Below are 21,845 nucleotides of genomic sequence, written 5' to 3'. Positions count from 1 at the left end.
CATGCACTATTATCTGCAGCATGATTTATTGCATTTAACCACTTTCTTCGAAGTACTTTAACTTTAAAAGACTATATGAAAAAATCTTAACAAACTGCTACAGATTTTTTATGCTGCAGATAGTTTGTTTTCATCAATTAAAGATAATTAATTTAAAAAGAATACTTTTTAATAAGGGGGTGACCTCATGCCGACTGTAAAGATCCGTTTTTAGTAACAATAAAACTTTAAAATATTCAAAAAAGAAGAATTTGAATTTGATAAAATGACGGCTGCAATAACTGTATTTCAGTTGCTGACAAAGGGTTTTTAAATGTTTTAGTTAAATAGATACATAAATTTGAAAATTTACGTAGCTTTATGCTTATGATAAATAAGAATGTATTGGTAAAATTAGGGTGATTGGAGTCCAGGAAAGTTTGCAGCCCCTCCAACCCCAAATGTGAGGGTAATAAGTTTAAAAAGCTTAAGTTTCATTATACTTAAAGTCTTAAAAAGTTGACTGTAAAAAAAACTTACAACCCTTTCATTTTGAGGTTTCCCAGAAATGTTTCCGCAACTTTTTGCATAACATTTTTATTTGACATTCTTATGAACATGTTTAAATTTGGGGTTTTGACATTTTTTCGAGTGTAATTTCTGAAACATAAAGACAGTAAATTTTATTTTTAAATTTTTATAACTTTTTTTAATCTCTTTTGTAATCCTTCCTTATTAAATGCTTGGATTTCCTAAATAGAAAAATCACTTATATTTAATACTGATTTAGGTTTAAAAAATATGTTTCTAAAAGTATTTATGTCTTAAAATTTCTTTTTTATAATGTCTGAATTTATCCCAATTAAATTAAGTATTTTTAGATTTTCCTTTTTTTTGGTGAAATTTATATGATACATGTTAACCAAAAAGATTACCATTTATTTAAATCATAAAATCTTATTTGAGATTGTAAGTAAAGTATTAGTTTCGATTAACATTGAAAAGTCAACCTGCTTTAAAGAAACAAACCAGCTCTGTAAGTTTAAACAAGTTGGCTCAAGTAATTGCAATATTTTTAGTATGTATTATCTTAATATGTACCAATCATTAGTTTTTGGCATTTCTACCAGGGGTAAACTCAGACTTTATTTCTACCAGGGGTAAATTCTAGTAAGAAGGAAAGCAACAACTTTTAGGGGTTTTTAATACAGTAAATCTAAACAATCTAGTAATCATCTACTTATACTTTGCATTTATTTTATGTTCTAAGACTAAAAAATCTTTAAAAGTGATTTACTGATGTTACGTAACTATAAAAACGGTATAAGTGTATAAGTAACTTCGTGCTTGTTGCACCAAAAGTAACCTAAAAAAAGCGCCGTTCTTAACATAATATATTAATAATTAAAATAACATTTTTGCTTATAATAATATAGTTGTGAAGCACTAACAGAATAGCTCTGAAAAATCTTTATCTTTTCTATTTATCATAGACAATCAATGTCTATATTATTTATTATACCACTTGCTAAATTGTATAAAAAGTCATTAGCTGATCCAACTAACTACCGTGAGATAGGCATCACTTCAATTTTTACAAAATTGATTTTTGATAATCTGTTCAGAAATAAAAAAAACTCGTTTTCTTCAGTTTGACTTTCCTAAAAATAGCTTAACCTTACATGCCAAATTCCTTATTAATAAAACAATCAAACACTTCAACAACAACAATTCACCTGTCCATCTCTGTTCCCTGAATGCTGAAAAAGCGTTTGATAGCCGCAACTGGAACATTCTTTTTGAGAAACTCTACGATTATAAAAACTACTCCTGTATATTTTTAATACCATATTGTCATTATACAATAAAAGCAGTGCCTCTGTCTTTTTCCTAGGCTGCAAACCATATCCATTTTATCTAACGCTTTGTTATCCAATAGTATAAAGCTTTGGTTGTTCCAACACTAACGTATGGTCTTGAGCTTTGTAAATAAGAAGAACAATTATTGAAAAAGCTTGATATAGTAGAAAGAAACGCACTAAAGTTGCTCCTAAACTTTTTGAAAAGTCTTCGAGAATATTCTTGTAGACAAAATTCCAAGATGATTATATAACGTTTATCGTTAATGTTTGTCATAAATTTTATCATTAAATTTATTTACCTTACTTGTATTACATAGTGGGTGTTTTACAAATATATTCATAATTTAGAATTTAAACTAACTTTTTATTATTTTCTCAATAAAGTACGAACCATCAGGCCCGTACGCAGGATTTTTCGTGGGAGGGTGCGAAATTTGAAAAAGTGGACCATTTTTACAACATATCAAATATATTGCTTCCAAAATAATACACAAATATAAAATTTATAATGACACACAAGCTTAATAAGCACCGACACTGAGTTTGTGTGAAGTCAAATAATTTCAGTCAAAACAGATTGTAATTGTAGACGCCGAGGATGTTTTTGTGAAAATATATCAACAATTTTCTCTTCGTCGGTGACTTTACCATAGTGGATATGCATTAATGCAAGTGCAGAGAGTCTTTCTTGCTTCATACCTGCTCTTGAATGTGTATGGATCCTGCGCAATGCACTAGCACTACGTTCGCATTCGCAACTGGTCGCTGGGATTGAACAATAAATTTTTAGAAGAGTGAAAATGTTTGGGAATAACTCTTCATCGCATTCTTTTAATGCTTGCGCTGCCGTTGAAGGACATTCCTCCGGAGGTTTTGGAAACGATGCTTCCATCGAAACAACTCTTGAGGAAAAAAATCAGCAGAGTAAGTCTTCTGCATAAAATTCGACAACATTTTGAAGAGATGCTCCTCCCTCTTCACAGAGAGTAGATGGTACAAACCCCAACAGTTTAGAGGAGAGGATGGAAAGGTCAGAAAATTGACTCTCCGACTCTGAGCTTATGTGGTTAAGGAATGAAATGGCGAGATTTTGTCGATAATACTCCTCAGGATTAATCGCAGGAGCATTGTTGCGCATTATTTGACGTCCAACAACCCTTGGCTTTATTGGTTCGGTGTTGACACAACATGCCATTCGTTTGGCTTGGGTGTAGACATGCGAAAATTCTTCTTCCATGTTTCTTAAAATGTCTTTATAAACAGATTTCACCTCAGCAATTTCATGGTATACCATGATAATATCCACAGTGCAGCCTTGTAATTTCACAGTTCTTCCTTCCAAATGTGACAGGAATTGGTACATAGTCAAGAAACTTATAATAAAGTCAAAAGACGTAAGACTTATCAGCAGTGAATTGGCATTGTCTCTGGATGTTGTATCTCATGTAACATTTGTGAAATCTTCTCCGCGTGCATCTTTGTTCGCACCATACGCAATATATTCCAGAGCGATAATTTCGTAGCAGTATGCTTGATAAAAATGTCTGTATGAATCATGCTGTGAAGACCACCATGTTCTACATAGGTCAATGAGACCTTTTCTGGGTTTGGAAATGTCTGGTAATGCCTTCATGATGATTGATTGCAGAAGACTCTCGCGCTTTGGACTGGCAAGGAAAAATAGACAACAGTTCTTCAGTTAGGCAATGGTATTTCTTGTATTTGGAAGAGAACACAAATGGTCTATAACAAGATTAAGTCAATGTCCACTGCAGTGGACATATACAGCTTTTGGAGACTCATTTTAATCTTTCTCTGAACACCTACATTATCACTGGACATATTTGCAGCTCCATCTTATCCTTGACCACGAATGTTTTTTAAATCGAGATTGACGTCTTGCAGAAATTGAATCATGGTGCTAACATTGACTTCTCCGGTGATTGAAAGATGCTGATGTAGGATTTCATCATGTTTCGCAATAATTTGGAACGCTGCCAAAAAGTTACCCGGGTTGTATTTTATCGAATTATCAGATGCCAACAATGATTCTTGATCACCTCTTAGAGCAATGCACTGTCTTCCGCAGAAAAGGATTGCCTCAGCTATTGTTTTTACAATTTGTCGCTTCCTTTCTAGTATCAATGTTTTCATTTGGCTTCTTGATTGAATTACAAAACGTCTCTGACAAAATCATTGAATCGCGGTGGCTTATTTTTGTTTGATGCTGTTTTGCCTTCTCGTCTAACTTATGAAACGCGGTAAATGGTTTATTTACGAATATTCTCAAATTCTGTCTTTTGGAGATAGGAATCATTACCGAACAATGGATACAGTATGCGCCATTCAATAATGGACTGTAGACCATCCATTTGTAATCCGTCAAGTATCTTGCCTTGAATTGACGCTGACATTTGTGAAGAAATTGTGACGGAAAAGTATATTCTATAGGTGGCTTGAAGTGATTATTCAAGAGAACGAACTTTTGACTATCATCGATTGTCCTCATCGCCATACTCAATTCTTCATAATTCATTGTAGCATTCAATATTTTACCAACATTATTGGTGAAAGCGAGAGGTTCAGAATCTGATTGTTTGGTAGTACGAGATATTTTAGCGGGAGGACTATCAATAGAATCATGTTGTTTAGAAATTGCGGTATTAGTATTTGGTGCATTTTCATTGAGAGATAGATCATGATTTTCAGTTTTTTTTTTTGTATACCATCCATCTAGAGATTTACAAGTTTTAGTTGCTGATATTCGTTTTCTTTCATTTTGCTCTTTGCGCCCCATAGTTTATAAAGAGTGACTGAGTATGGTCAATTTCTCATAATAATAACTATGTAAATTTTAAAAAACTGAAATTATAAATATATCATATACTAATAATAGCAATATAAATATAAAAATGAAAATATATTATCAGATAAAATTTGTGCAACACCAGTAATTTTAGAAAAAATGTGGATGTACAGGATATATATATATATATATATATATATATATATATACATATATATATATATATACATATGTATATATATATATATATATATATATATATATATATATATATATATATATATATATATATATATATATATATATATATATATATATACAGCTGCGGACAAAACTACGTGAACGATTGCAAATAGTTTTTTTTAATGAAAATTTCAATGTCTTAAAATAAGTTTATAGTTTAATACTATATATGGTTGGATAGAGCGTTTTTTGCTCTATAAGACTGTGTAAAGTGTTCTCTAATAATTTGTTTAAAATTAAACATATCTAAATGTTCAAAAAGCATCAAATATTTTGCGCGACAAAACCACGTGAACGATTATACAAACGTAAAAGAATAATTTTACTAACATCAACAAATAATAGATTCTAAAAAAAAAAAAAAAATTATATTTAGTTGCATAGCCTTTAGAATCGATAACGACCTTGCACCGTCTTGGCATAGATTCTACAAGAGTTTCTAGTAACTGTTTTGGTAATGCCTCCCATTCATACGGCTCGAAAAAGTTCATCCGGTTTTTGAAATTTGCGACCTCCCAAGCGTCGCTCAACTTCAATCCATAAATTTTCGATTGGATTTAAGTCGGGAGATTGGGCAGGCTACTAACCGTTATGCTATTATTTATGAGCCAATTTTTTACAGTCAAAGCTGTATGTTTAGGGTCATTATCATGTTGATAAACCCAATTGTGAGGCATTTTTTCTAAAGCGTGTGGCAACATTTGATTAGATAATATTTCCCTGTACTGTAGTTGGTCCATTATACCGTTTACACGGTACAACGGACCAATTCCAGCCCAGGAGAAACACCCCCAAACCATTATATTGCCACCCCCAAATTTTACAGTTCCTATTGTATACTCTTTTGCAAATCTTTTACCTACTGGACGCCTAACATAACCTCGACCGTCGCTGCAAATCATGTTAAATTTACTTTCATCCGACCACAAAACTGTTTTCCAATTTTCAACCGTCCAGTTTAAGTGATCTTTAGCGAACTGTAGGCGATCTTTGACGTGCCTGGGCTTAAGGAATGGTTTCTTTGCAGGTCTGCGCCCATAAAGACCTCCTTCGTTTAAACGCCTGTATCGTTCGTGTGCTTACGTTTTCCATGCCTGTTTGCAGACGAATTTCAGGGGCTGTCAAATGTGGATTCTCAAGAGATTTTCGCACAATTTTTCGATCAGTACTAAAAAATAAAATGTTAAACATTAAAATTAACATTAACATTAATATTATTAAGATTAAATATTAAAAAAAATAAAATTAAAGGAATATTACCGCTTATCCGTAATACGTGGACGACCACCTTTCTTAACGATATTTTTGCTCTTTTCTCGATGTATAATTTTATGTATTTCACCTTTTGACATCTTCACATGAGCTGTAATTTGCCCAATGGACCATTTTTCTTCTTTGCGCAAACGCAAAACCAAGCTTTCAATTTTTGAATCAGTTTGACGAACCATTATAGTTTAATTTTTTGATGTTAAACAGAATAATCTTGAGAAATTTAAATGATTGTAAGTTCTTAGAATACCAAAACCACATGAACGATTTTTAAAAGCACTGATTTCGATGTGAATATAATATAATTTGCATCAAAAATGACGCTTTTATAAATCGTTCACGTGGTTTTGTCGCTCAAAATTTTCGAAATTATTTTAACGTTTATACATGTATGATTTTATACGTATTATTAAAGAATACACTTTACACAATCTTATAGAGCAAAAAACGCTCTATCCAATCATATATAGTATTAGAGAAAAAACTTTTTTTAAGGTGTTGAAACTTTTGTTTCAAAAAACTATCTGCAATCGTTCACGTAGTTTTGTCCGCAACTGTATATATATATCATACACAATAACGTAAAAAACAATTTAAAGCAACATGAAATATTAGTTATCATTGTGTCCAACAATAACATACATAATAATAAACAATATTTGCAATTATAAACAATGAAATTATACGGAATAAATAAAAAAAGGACATCTTACTACATTGGATGAGAAATAATTGATGTGGTAATTGAAACGTATAATATTAAAAGTGTAATATATAAAGAGAACTTAAAGAAAACAAATTAATTAATCTACGATAGCACCTGGTTGCGATAATAAGCAAACGCGAAACTAAAAACAAAATTGTTGTCAAGAAAAATTGTCGTGGCTGTATTTTCGCCGTTCAAAAATATTTTCTATATAAACAAAATGAATGACTGAAGTTAGAAAAAGGCTTCTATTTACGTTATAGACCCTTCAAAATAAATTTTTAAAAACTAAAAAGAAACTTTTTTTTAATAGTTCTTTGTACATTTTAGCAAATGCTATCATATAACACTTTTTAATTTAATTAATTTCAATGTAACCATTTTTACTTTTGTCTTGCAACAAAAATACATAATTTATACTTTTGCATCATGAAAACCAGCTTCGTCATAAAACCTATGAAAATGAACAGCGTACGAGCGTCATATTATTACGTTAATACACGAGGTATTTGTCAAATATTTCAAATTACTCAAATATTACAAAGTTATACATCAATGAAGCTTTCCATACAAGACCGGGTTTGAGATCTATAAAGATAGAGAATAGAATTCGGAGTAAGAAAGTGTCGAGCTCGTTAATAAGATGCAACCTATGCAAATGTTAATTTTGCAACGGATTTGAATAATGATTTCCGAGAAAGATCGGAAGTAATAGTTAATCCTAGAAGATAAAGGGTAGATCGAGTACATTACCGTTCATAAATATAGGAAGATCTAAATTATTCCGATATCAATTGGCTGAATAAAGTTGAGTTTTATTTGAATTAAAGTTCACCAGCCACTGTGAGCCCCATGCTGTAGCAGAAGTGAGATCCTTTTCAAGCTCAAATGCCCCCTCCAAACAATCAGAGAGTGTTGTCTTCTTATCATGACAAGAATAAATGGTAGTATCATCAACAAACAATGCCACTTTAAATGAGAGAATATTTGGAAGATCGTCAATGTAAATTAAAAATAGTATAGGGCCAAGGATTGAACCTTGAGGAACCCCTGAAGTTACAGAATAAGAAGAAGAGTGCTGTCCATCGAAGACAACTTTTATACTACGATTGGAAAGGAAGGATTCAATAATCTTAAAGATGTTACCAGATACACCATAAGAAGAAAGCTTATGGAGAAGATCAGCATACCAAACTTTATCAAAAGCTTTAGAAATGTCAAGAGTGATGGTCTTAACCTATCGGTTATTCCTGTTAGCAAATCAGCTGTAAAACTAAATGATCGAAGTCCATATCGATGATCAGAAAGTTATTAGATTCAAGATGAGAGATTAAATATTTGTTAATTAAAGATTTAAAAGCCTTGCTTATGATAGGAAGAAGACTAATTGGACGGTAGTTAGCCGAGGAACATAGCTCTTCAGAACTTTTGAAAATAGGGATAACAGATTCCGCTTTCCAGCATGCAGGAAAACAAGACTCTGAGAAGCACTTGTTAAATAGTTTTTAAAGTATGGATGACAGCTCCGGAGAACACTTCTGCAAGTCTGCAAGACTACAACAGGTATGCTGTCTGGACCACAAGCTGTAGAAGAGTTTATGCAGAAAATCACTTTAGATACTGAAGCTGGAGTGATACGAATGTCAAGCAACGGATCAACCTGTTTGACAACTACATCAGGTAGAACGCAACTAGTTAAATCAAGAGATGATATTGATGAAACGTTCTTAGCAAACAATTCAGCTTTATCTTTAGGTGAGGTGACAAAGTCTGAATCATACAAAAGAGGTGGAATTGAAGATTTGCCCTTGTTATTGATGCTATTAAATATTCTCCAGAAGTCATGAGAGCTTAATTTTTGTAATGAAATACGAGATATCATGACCTGAGAATAATGGGTTTTTGCGTGAGACAAAACCTGTTTACAATGGTTCCTAGCAGTAATAAACAGACGTCTGTTTTCTGGAGAATTGCTTTGCTGATAGATATGGAAGTAACGGTTTCAATTGGAAATTGCAGCAGCACAATGTGAGGAAAACCATGAAGAAGAGTGAGACATGACTTGGAATTGTCGAGAGGGAATAAGAAATTCCATGCTAGTGTAAATCCACGAAGTTATGTAAAAAGCACGTTTGTCAGCAGGAAGACGAAAGATTTCTACCCAAGGGCCATCACGAAGTAAATCACAGAAAGAGTCCCAGTCAGCATTAAGGTAGTTGTAAGAGGTGCATGATAGTGGGATTTAGATGTTGATAAAGAATGAGATAATAGTTTTAGAGAGATCAAACTATGATCAGAAGCACCTAAGAGTGAATGTGGAGAAACTGAGCACTGACTAAAATCAAAAACATGACATAAGTTGAGTAGAGAAAGTAAATGATTTGGGTTGTCTGGAAAACGAGTTGGAAAGTTGATTATTTGAGTTAGGGATTGAGAAAAGCAAAATTTGTGGGCTTTAACGTCTGCAGAGTCACTGACGCTAGAGTCAAGCCATTTAGTGTAGAAAATAAAAAATAACATCAAAAATTGCAGTCTTGAGATAAAGGAGAGCAGTATAAAACAAATAGAAAGGCAAAAGAGTGAAGTGGTGCCAAATAAAAGTACATAAAAGGATAGTTTGTGGATTCAAACCTAGTTTCACGACAAATGGATGAATTCTTACGAATGTAAATGCCCAGGCCAGTCATGTGATTATATGAGTCTTTACGAATTAAAAGAGGATAACCATCAATGCTAAGATCACAAGATGAGACAGCTGAACTCAAATTAGTCTCTCAAAGATCAAGTAGATTTGGTGAACTTTGCAAGAGATAGGACTCAATAGAAGAAAAGTTACTTTAATGACCACGAATATTAGTGAATGATAGGTTTAGAGAACTTAGTGATGACGATTGTATTTTGTGGTTTATAGCTTTTTGGTACTTTATTTATTTTTAAATTTGTTAAAGTACTTGACTCAAAGCGTAGACAGTACTCAGTACACTGTTAAAAGGCCCAAATAATTACTTCATTACTGTCAATCAATCCTAAGCCGTAACATAGGGCTCTAAATGTGGCTTTAACAATGCGCGCCATAAGTAAAAATAGGGACACCATCCATGCGCAACATGGCACTGTTAATACTTTAGTTGTTGATGGAATTAGTCTCTCTGAGAGATACCACAGAGTTCTGAAAACCTAACTACCAGACGGCCTCAGAACCATAAAACCAAGTACCCTCATTGGGAGGTAATGGAATGAGTTGTCTAGTCATAAAAACAAAGACACATGTAAAACCCACGCAATGATTCAAGAAAGTCCAGCATTCACTTCCCTAAAACTTCCCTAAACTGGAAGCAATGTATTAAAAATACATCTACGCCAGCCTAATAGATGAAGAAGGGATGCGAGGCTGGTTAACAGATAGAATCTGTTTATCCCTTAAATCTTTTCCTTGGAGGCCTTCTACAAAACAGTTGCCAAATACGTTTAACACCTGCCCAAGATGAGTATTTTTATTAAGACACCATCTCTAGCTTTTACTCAACCATGAGCCCCAAGACAGGGGGTGTTTTAAGTCGTAGTTAGCTTCTCCCAGCCTTTGTCTAAAAAAGCGTATCATACAAGGCAGCTGGGCATGAACTAGATTGTACTGGGTTACGTATTACGAGTACCAGGATAACCTGACCTGACAGAAATTTGCGGAAAAGCAAATTGTTGAAGTTTTTTTTAGCATTCCGCAAACAATTTGCGGAAAAGCGAATTGTCGAAAAACTTTTTAGCATTTCTATTCATAGACCCATTTAGAAAGTTTGATGCATTTGTTCATGCTTCCTTTGGAAAGGTTATTTAAGAAAACTATTGCATCCTTATTGAAGATTTCAGGGATTCCTCAAGCTTCTAAACACAAGTGTCACTCACAAAGCGCATGCTGTCTTTTTTCATGTGACACAGTTTGTTGATCACGACAACAGATCACTGGGCATCTGTTCAGAGTAAGCAATAGAATCACTTCATCATGACTCCAACTACCACTGGCAATAGTTTAAAAAGCCCAGTAATCATCCGGACTACCCTAAGAATCTTCAAAACTGTTTGATTGATTACAACAACAAGCATTCCTTTTAATTTCTTTGTAGAGAATACTGTATTATAACATATGGTATGTAAGAAATTACCATTCAACATCAACTTTTAAGAAATATATTTAAAATGAGTAGTCTTTTTTTTAAGTTGCTAGGTCTTTAATAAGCTAGAATATGATTTTTTTTAATTTTCTAAAGAAGTTTAATGCTTTTTTGTTTGTTGTTATTTCTAAGTTGTAAGTTTACTGCTTATTTATAGAATAATCATGTCAAAACAAGTTTCAAATATTTTCACTAGAAAATGTAACTAATTTATTCAGAGCAATAAAATCAAAAATTTCAAACTAATTTTTCTTTTACGGATGATAATGTTGATGATGACGATGACGAAGATTTTAAAACTAACTCTAACCCACTTCTACACACTTGTACCCTCATACCCTTAAAGATTTTTCTCGGGAAAAGAGGTTCTAATTAAAAGTCATTTTGTGACAGTGGTTATTTTATTAAAATGTTATGAAAAAAACTTATAATTCAATTTTTAAATGAGTATTTTTTTTTTTAGTTGACTACTTTTATTAAAAAATTTATTATCTCATTTAAAGTTTGATTAATGTTTTGAAACTTCTATATGCAGACGCATTGCGCGGTGCAATTAAATTTTTTTTTGGAAAATGGTTCACATTAACTTCATGTGCGTTTAACTGTTTTAATTGTTTTTTAACAGCTTCTCTAACATTTGTTGCCTGGTAGGTAAAAGTTGAAAAAGTATGTTACCTCATTAATGTGTACCAAAAGATACTTGACATATTGCACTTTGCATGAGACACAAATAGCTAAATTAAGTATATGACTGTTACAATGAGTATTTATAGCTTTTTCATTCAGATTTAAAAAAAAAGAGAACAAACCTTTAGCGTGATTATCGATTGCTCTAGCACCGTCATATCAACGCCCTCTGTAAATATAAAATAATCCTTAACTAATAACACCATTGTGCAACCATTGTGCAACAAAACTGATAAACTCTATTTAACTTTAAATTGACAAACCATATAATAAAAAATAGCTGTTCTTTACTAAAACTATCAGAGGCTTCATCAACAAAAATAGAAAAATGTTTGAAATTTTAAAATTTTTTCATTATTGTGTCAATAATAACTTCTCCAAAACACTTTTTTACCTGATGATGTGGTGTTTTAGATATGTAAGAAGCATCTTTTTTTGATAATATCTAAGCTGATCTTAAAGAACTTTATCACCAGCTTTAACTCGGAAATGTTGCAAACACTTGTTTTTTTAAGAAAACTAAATACTTTACGAGTCGACAAGACTCCTATCTTTAGAAAAAACTATATTTTTTTGTAATATACTTTTCGAATAGATTGATTTTTTTTTTGTCATATTGTAGGACAATGTTTTCAACTTTATGATTAAGTGACATTTAAGGCTTACACTTTTGACATCTAACTTTAGGTGATATTTTAAATATTATAGTAAATGATAAAAATTTCAATGAAAACAAATATACCTTAGGTATATTTATTGATCTAACTAAAGCTTTTGACACGTTGATCATTGCATCTTTTTATAAAAGTTAAAGTATTATGGGGCAATTAATAAGGACTACAATTGCATTAAAAGCTACCTTATTGATAGAACACAATATGAATTCTAAAAATCCCGTGTGGAGTATCACAAGGATCAATTTTAGGCCCTCTCTTATTCTTAGTTTATATAAACAACTTGAGTAATGCATCAGTCAAATTAAATCCAATATGTTTGCAGATGATACATATCTCTTTCTTTCCAACTATAGTATCAAGCAACTTTATGCTGACATGAACTTTGAATTAAATAAGATAAATGACTGGTTTACAGTAAATAAACTCTGATTAAACGTCAAAAAAATAAACTATACATTATTTCATAACAAGTTCCAAGAACTAAACTTTCCCCTTTAATTACCAGATCTGTTTTTAAATAACAAAGAAATAAAACAGGAAGACTCTATAAAGTTCTTAGGAATACTTATTTACAAGCATTTATATTGGCTTCCCCATATTAAATATTTACAATCGAAAGTTTTTAAATTGTCGGTATGATGTAACGAGCTCGTCCTTATGTTAATATACTATGTCTTAAATTAATTTACTTCTCTTTAATTCATTGTTTTATTAATTATGTCAATATTACATGGGGTAGCACGCAACCTATAAAACTTAAAAAAATACATAGTGTTCAAAAACAAGCGTGTAGAATTATTAACGGGAAAAAACAAGGGGAGCACGCTTAAACCCTTAATGAGAGACATGAAAATGATAAATGTTTATGAAATAAATATTTATCAACACCTAATTTCATGTATAAATATACAAATAATCTAACTCTAGCTAATTTTATTAATAAGTTTAAAAAATATAAATGAAAAGTATTTCCTAATAATAATTCAATCAATTTTTTTTTAATTGCCTAAGAAATCAAATAAATATACAGAGTTTTCAATAGCATTTCTAGGATCTAAGATATGGAATTATTTTCAAAAAAATCATTAAATATATTTTTAATTCTGAGGAATAATTATAACTCTAAATTATAAATTAATTATAACTCCGATAAGTTTTTTCTAAATAGTTTTACTTGTATTCTTTAAAGGAAGAAATTGCACACTTATCCTTTTAGTTATTGATGTATTGGTTTATATATTTTAAATCTTTGAGTATTTAAATTGGAAATTTTACATCATACTATTATCTGCAGTTTATTATAACGTTTTGACAATTTTTTTTTTTTTTTTTTTAATTTTTATTTTTTATTTTTTTTTTATTATTTAACTTTTATTTTGCTGATTAAACAATATTACAGTTTTTCATATAAAATGAATAACATCGTAAACATAAAAAACCTTTATATAAAACATTTTTAATCTTTTTAATTTATAATATATATATACTGTTATAATCAGTCAGGGACTCAAAGAAGGTAAGGATGATGCGTTTATCATGACAAGCTTTTCATAGAGCCCCTTTAGTCACTCATTGAAATAAAAACAAAAAAACACTTTAATTTTTAAAGAAAAATAAAAAAATTTTATAAAATTAAAACACATAAGAAGAAGAAAAAAAACAAAAAATAAATAAAAAGAAAAATTACAAAAAAAAAATTAAAAACAAATACTGTAAACTATAATATATATGTCAGGAATTAAGGAGATGCATTTTAGTTTGTTGTTTAAACAATGAAATGCTTTTTAGGTCTTTAATATTTTTATTTTGGAAACGATTCCATATTGATGGACCACGGTTTGTAATTAGAAAACTTGACGGCTGTGATTTAATTTTTCCTAGTTGATAGTCGTTCCTGGTATTTGAACGCAGATTATATTTTTCAGAAAATGATTTAAGAAAGTTATCTGAAAAAACGCTTGGTAGAAGATTGTTTTTATGCTTATACATAAAAATTAATATCTGTAAGTTTCTCAATATCTAGAACCATCATGCTTTTCATTACTGGGGCCGGGTTTACTAACCTATTTAAATAATTAATTGCTTTGCATGCATGGTTTTGCAGACTTTGCAATTTTAGCAATTTGGTTTTATGGGTGCTGGCCCATACAATATTTGCGTACAAAAGCTGACTATGTACAAGACTAAAGTAAAGCATATTACGTGATTTACTATCGAGAAAAGGTCTTGACTTATACAAAACACCTATTACAGAGGACACCTTTGTTTCAAGAAGACCAAATGGTTTCTCCATGACAAATTTTCATCAAATATACTCCCAAAAATTTTGTGTATTTTTCACGTTGAATTTGATTTTTATTAATAAACAGTTTAGGCAGCTTTAACGGAAGATTAATTGATTGTTTTTTTTTATGAAATAGAGTAAAGCTAGTTTTTTTACAATTTAGGGAAAATTTATTTGCTATGAACCAGAGGTTGAAATTTTTGAGTTCAATATTCATAGTTTCAAACAAAGTCTTTGCATCAGGATGATTAAAAAATAAATTTGTATCGTCAGCATACATAATTGTAGAAATTTATTTGCTATGAACCAGAGGTTGAAATTTTTGAGTTCAATATTCATAGTTTCAAACAAAGTCTTTGCATCAGGATGATTAAAAAATAAATTTGTATCGTCAGCATACATAATTGTAGATATTTTTATGCATATCGTTAATATATATTAAAAATAATAATGGACCTAGGATTGAACCCTGAGGAACTCCACACGAAATATCAAGGGCTCCTGACTTTTCTAGTAGTACAAATTGCTTTCTGTTAGACAAGTAGTTTTGAATCCACTTAAATGTTGAGCCTATTACGCCGAAATATTTTAGCTTGGAAAGTAAAATACTGTGATCAACTGTATCAAAGGCCTTGGAAAGATCAATTTTAAGGGGCTCTATGATAAGATTGATGTGGTATTGCATCACCCATATCTTCTTCGAGTCCCGATCTGTTTTTTAAATTGTCTGATTTTATTTGTCTGATTTTTTTTTTTTTTTTTTACGTGAAAATATATACTACTAAAAAATATATACTACTAAAAAATATATACTACTAAAAAATATATACTACTAAAAAATATATACTACTAAAAAGTATATACTACTAAAAAATATACACTACTAAAATATATATACTACTAAAAAATATATACTACTAAAAAATGTATACTACTAAAAAATATATACTACTAAAAAATATATACTACTAAAAAATATATACTACTAAAAAATATATACTACTATAAAATATATACTACTAAAAAAAGTATATATACTTTTTTTATGCTGTTACTTTGTAAAAATATTTAGAGTAAACGTTTTTTACCCGGTAAAAATATAAAAAAGTATCTTTACATATTTCAAAGAAATACCGTAAAAAAAAATAGAAGAAAAGGAGATTATCTCGGAATGTTTTCTTCATGAGTTTGCTTGAAAATGTTTCTCTCTACTTTTTTATACTATTATTCTATTAAGGATATCAAAGTTCTCTCAATATCTTTTGGGATTTTATCACTAAAAACAAAGCGGGTTTTCTTTTTTTCAGTTCCTAAAGATTTCAAAACTTATTTCATTACTATGGTACACATGTTGGAAATCATCAACAAAAAAGTGCTTTACTGTAGGATTGCTCAGTTAAGATCCAATAATGTCATAAGTTAATTTGTTGTCCGAAAAACGAATGAATAAGTTCAATTTATTTTGGTCTATAAATTTTGATACGTTTTGGATTTTAAATAACGAATGCAAAGAGTTTTTGCGATGTTTCGAAAAGTTGAAAAACAATTTTAATGCACTCCTTACAATTTTATTTAGTTTTTGCATGATCACGTCAATGTTTCAGCAAATTTCAAGACCGCAAGCTAATGTGGGTACTGCCAAGGTTGGATATAAACGAGTTATCAATCTTGGATGAACAAATCGGATTCCAGGTTTTTTTTATATACATCTATGAAGTGCAGACTTAGAAATTTCAGCTGAATATGCTGCCTCTCTAAGGTTTATCCCATTTTTCACTTCGGCTGCAGCAACTTTCAAAATGTTTTCGGAAACATGTGGAGTTTTACTTTTTTTTTTATAAACTCTGGGCATGACCTGAAATTTAAAAGAAATTAGATTTGATAAAAAGATATTTATTTGAAATGGTATTAAGGTCACTGTTATTACTATATCTTATATCAGACTATTATGAAATTATGAAATTATGATTTTATTTAAGATTAAAATAACTTTTATGCATGCCTTTTGCTTTTCAAATGCTTTCAAGTTATTGATGTAAAAAGAATTATCAATTTGTTCCAAACAATAATGGTGAATCAAATCAAATTTATCTTTAATAAAGACCTCTCTTTCCAAATTTTGTTTCAAATCCACTGTATAAGAACTAAAACTTAAATTAAATATTTCAATTAAACGTATTAATACTTTTATTTCGAAAACAACAAAAAATCGTAGCTAAAATGTTCTAGAAACTTCCGCAATAAAATAACGCAAAACTGTTAAGGAGAAGTGGGACAGCAACTTTATTCTTTATCCCGGTTCAATCCTATGCCACGGTCGTTTATATATTAGGAAAAAGCGCTGTTTAGGCACGCATGCGCCAGTTAATAGAAAAAAAATTTTGAGCTTTTAAAATGGTTGCGGTTCTTAGCTACGAACTATATTTTAGATAACAACCATTGCTTTCTATGTTATTTGTAGAACTGATTGATTTTACCATACTTTTGACCTAATTCAATAAATTTATATCTTAATTGTATCATAAAACCAATAAAAAATGGAAAAGAAAGTCTTATTTTTACTTAAATTTATATTTTCATTCAGGCTTAATTGTTGCTATTTAGTGATTTTGTTTATTTATTTGAAATCCAATTTCTCAACTTCTGACTGTAGGATTTCCGTAATTTTTTTTTTTAATTTTAGATATATCTTTTCTGTAATTATGATATTTTTCTGGTTGTTGCTTCAACTTTTTTTAGGTGTAAATTCTAGATACTCATTTAATAACATTTTAACAGAGTTAACTACTCAGAACTCTCTCAAAACGTCATGCACTCGAGTGCATGACGTTTTGAGAGAGTTGGGTGCTTTTTAGACTAAGAAGCACCAAACTCTCTCAAAATGTCATTATGTCAGAATCAAGAATTTATACTAAGAATCTTAGTTTAGTTTTTCTATATTTAGATGTTATTAAAATATAACTAAACAAAAAAATATCGCAAACGAACTAGGCACTTATATATGTACGTAAATGATGTGCATGTATAATATACGAATGATGTATCATTTATATGTAATGTATATGCATAAAGCATTATATGCATATTGTATGTATTAATATATGTGTGTGTTGGTGTTTGTGTGTGTGTGTGTGTGTTATGCATATGATGTACCATATTTTATTTATTATATAAACTATAATTTAATTCAAGATTTAGTTCAAATATAGTTTAATTTTATAAATTAAATACAATACATAATATTGTTTACAATAGTTCTCTTAAAAGTTTTAAACATATTCTTAAAGTTTAGCCCACATTAAATTTGTTTATATAATAATTATTAACTAATTTTCTCTCATTGATTCATTACTGTTTTATCTTTAGATGGAACTGCACTACGAAAATTTAAATTACTTGTGCAAGACTTGTGCAAAATGGATTGGAAAAAGACAATATAGTTTGACTAATAATCTTAAAACTATAATAGAGCAAGTGTTTCTTGTTAAATTCGAAGAAATAGAGAACATTCATCCAAAAAATATTTGCCACAAGTGTTATTGCACTATTAATAATGCAAACAAAAGAAGAACAACAACTTCTTTATCTCTGTATACTAACTGGCAACCACATAGCATAAACTGTGCCACGTGTCAGATGGCTGAAAATGTGTGGCATGGTACAGTTTTCACACGTTCACAAAAAAATCTAAACTCATAAAAAAAAGAAATATATCTTGTAAATACAAAAAATGTTGGACAATTGCAATGTTTAACTCAATAAAAGAAAATATATTACCTATACATAATTTAAACATAGGTATTGATATATCAGAACTACAAAATGAATTGAATCCTTTTTTAGAGCTCTGTTTATGTTGTAAATGTAATAAAATACCACAAATGCCTGTTACATTGAAAAGCTGTGAACATTTATTTTGTTTTTTATGTCTTGTGGAAGAAATGAAAAATAAATATATTGATGAGACTTTCTGCCCAAAGTGCAATAAAAAAATTTATATTGATGATATGGTGACCAGTAAAAAAACTAATTCTCTTCTTCAGATGTTAACTCTTGTATGTAATTTATGCAAGCAAAAATTTAATGCATTAAAAGAGTATGAAATATTCAAAACTCATAAAAGCTTATGTCATAACGAATTACTGTTATCAACATCATTACTGACTTCATCAAGTAATTCAAAAAAAAGTATAAATGATATCTTTGAAATAAATAAAGACAGTGATATTCCCCAAGAGCTAGAAGAAGCAGCCCTTCATATTATTAAGCAAAAAATGGCAAAAAGTGGACAAAAAACAATTGAATTTAAAAGTGGAGGACCTCGAGTAAGTCTTTATAAAGATATGTCTTTATAAAGATAAACATTTGAAAATTTATTTTTTATAAATAAATATTTTTGTGTTTTATTTCTACTTTTCAGCCAATGATTTTTACTCATGCACCAAAAGCTTATGTCAATAGTGCTCAGGCAGCACAATCAACATTAAGATTGCGTAATACAAATATTGCAAAGCATTTTGAGACTTTAGCAGGCAATTTAAACGATGCAGTTGCAAATCAAACAAGTAAATTGCTAAATTCATTATCACAAGACACAAGGCACTCCATACTAGATAATGCAGGACTAAACCACTCTGAAATAAGTGCAAGTGTGATGGTTGCAATGAAAACTGATATGGGAGTACCATGGGAAAAACTTAAAATTATGTCTAGGTAAATATATATATTTTTTCCTTGAACAACTTGTTTCACCATCAGAAGGTTCATCAGGAAAGTAGCTTTCTGATGAACTTACTGATGGTGCAACAAGTTGTTGAAAAAAAAAAAAAATCAAACTTTTTTTACACTGTGTTTCATCTATTAAGACAATAGATGAAACACAGTGTAATAAGACTTATCTATTAAGACACATCAGAATTCATTTCTGATGTGTCTTAATAGATAAGTCTAATTGATGATACACAGTGTGAAAAAAGTTTGATAAGTGATTTTCTACTAATTTATATATATATATATATATATATATATATATATATATATATATATATATATATATATATATATATATATATATATATATATATATATTATATTGTTTTTACAGGTGGCTTAAGACTTATAATATATGCACTGCATCAAATGCGTCACAAAGAGTAGTTGCTGAAAATTGGTCAGGCAATGAAGTTATTGTTGAAAATGCTCCTTTCTTTTTTGAAAAAGATGAGAAAGATAAGTTAAAAATTAAGGAAGTTCCTTGGGGTTATATTTCTGATTTACCCAAACATCTATATAGACATCTAGAAGAGTTAGAAAAGTAAGATATTTTAGAATTACAGAAAGATAATAAATAATCATATTATATATATATATATATATATATTATATATATATTATGTATATTATATATATATATATATATATATATATATATATATATATATATATATATATATATATATATATATATATATATATATATATATATATATATATATATATATATATAACTTATAGTTTTTTAGTATTACTTAACTTTTCAGTCCATTATCATTTTTTTTTCTAGTTGCAATGATCTTGTGAATCATAATTTTATTCAAAATAAAGAAATTCACATCAAAATTGGAGGAGATTATGGTGGTGGAAGTTTCAAGATGAGCTACCAGATAGTTAATACCATAAATCCAAATAGTTCTGAAAATAATATTGTTTTTAACATATTTGAATCAAAAGACCTCAGAGCTAATATTAAAGTAGCCATGGCAAGATTTGAAAAACAAATAGAAGCACTACAAATAATGAAATATAAGTATGTTAATAAATTATGATGTATATATATATGATATGATATATATATATATATATATATATATATATATATATATATATATATATATATATATATATATATATATATATATATATATATATATATATACTGTAAAATTTACATGTTAGATATATATATATATCAGGCCTTGTTACGAGATTACGCTGCGTAGCGAAATTGAAATATTGCGTCACTAGCGTCTTTTCAAGTACCGCATTGTAATAGACATTTCTCTAATTCGATTGCGCAACTGATTTCTCAGCTTCAAAAAGAGGCCAATAAGGACAAAATTGTAAACAAACTATATTCGTACTAAATAAAAATGTCTTATTTTAACTCTAGCATTATCAGACTAATATTGAAAAAAAGTGGAAGAGGGAAGTATTACTGTATATCATTGTATAGAAATTCATTTTATAATAACAATATCAAAAAAACTGATATCGGTCCGAACCAACAGAAAAAACTCGATGTTCACAAAGCTTGGTGTAAAAAAAAAATGTTAATATAGACGTAAAGAAGGTGCTAATAATTTTGAAATAATGAAACACACTAAAGTGCGGGAGTTTCACTTTAGGCCTTAGGAGATAAAAATTAGTTGCAGTAAAAAATCTTAAAAAAAGAAATGAAGTATTTTAAAAAAGATTTGTAGTAATTTATGAAAACTAAAAGAGCTTGCCTGAAGAATATAAAAGTTTAAAAATAATCAACGACCAATTGAAAAATAATATTTTTAGTTACAAAAAAGACGATAAATGTTTTAGCTCGTTGACTGGCATGAGATAAGAAATTTTTGGCATTTTATTTGAATATTTAAATCCTAGAAATGAACGTGAAAGTATGAAGTATTATCATCCTGAACATCATTCTAAAGAAAAGTTACCCAAAGAATTGTTTACATATCCTTCATATTTTACATATCTGGTTGTAGGTGAAACATGGTTGACCAACTATTCTTGTTATTAACATGGCTTAGACTTTTGAAAAGAGAGCTATAGAAGAGTTGACATTCTGTAATGATAAAGATTTTTAATATCGGATTTGCTTAAGCTTTTTGGTATAACACGTAATGGAAGAAATCAACTATTACACAAAGAAGTTATAGAAAGTCAAACAATAGCAGCTTTACAAATTCATGTAGAATGTGCCATTTTTACTTTATAGATCCTCTTATAAAACTGTAAAAATACATGAAATGTACTATTTATTATTGAGATAAAATACATTTTTTATAAAAATACTCCAACTTATCTACAACATCTAAAAAATCACATTTATCAAAATTAATGTTTACAATAATAATTCCACTATAAGTAATTTCATAAACAAACATATCTAT

The 21,845-nt window shown here is 29.4% G+C and overlaps 3 protein-coding genes across 3 annotated transcripts; 1 reads left to right on the top strand and 2 right to left on the bottom strand.

Moving 5' to 3' along the window:
* Nucleotides 1-2,394: 2,394 nt before the first annotated feature.
* Nucleotides 2,395-2,733, bottom strand: LOC136079139 (52 kDa repressor of the inhibitor of the protein kinase-like). The gene has a single exon (XM_065794857.1). The coding sequence runs from the start codon at nucleotides 2,731-2,733 to the stop codon at nucleotides 2,395-2,397; it is 339 nt and encodes a 112-aa protein (XP_065650929.1).
* A 3,162-nt stretch (nucleotides 2,734-5,895) lies between these two features.
* Nucleotides 5,896-6,338, bottom strand: LOC136079138 (uncharacterized). Its single transcript, XM_065794856.1, has 2 exons — nucleotides 6,151-6,338; nucleotides 5,896-6,058 (listed from the first exon to the last, which is right to left on the bottom strand). The coding sequence occupies exons 1-2, from the start codon at nucleotides 6,336-6,338 to the stop codon at nucleotides 5,896-5,898; spliced, it is 351 nt and encodes a 116-aa protein (XP_065650928.1).
* Nucleotides 6,339-18,398: 12,060 nt separating this feature from the next.
* LOC136079137 (uncharacterized) lies at nucleotides 18,399-21,472 on the top strand. Its single transcript, XM_065794855.1, has 5 exons — nucleotides 18,399-19,004; nucleotides 19,100-19,392; nucleotides 19,784-19,993; nucleotides 20,243-20,485; nucleotides 21,331-21,472. The coding sequence occupies exons 1-5, from the start codon at nucleotides 18,426-18,428 to the stop codon at nucleotides 21,470-21,472; spliced, it is 1,467 nt and encodes a 488-aa protein (XP_065650927.1). The 5' UTR covers nucleotides 18,399-18,425.
* The last annotated feature ends 373 nt before the right edge of the window (nucleotides 21,473-21,845 follow it).

This window comes from Hydra vulgaris, chromosome 04 (genome assembly GCF_038396675.1).
Source record: "Hydra vulgaris chromosome 04, alternate assembly HydraT2T_AEP".
In the NCBI taxonomy this organism is placed as follows: Eukaryota; Metazoa; Cnidaria; class Hydrozoa; order Anthoathecata; family Hydridae; genus Hydra; species Hydra vulgaris.
Note: the sequence above shows the minus strand (reverse complement) of the source record. Positions and strands in the feature narration are given on the sequence as shown.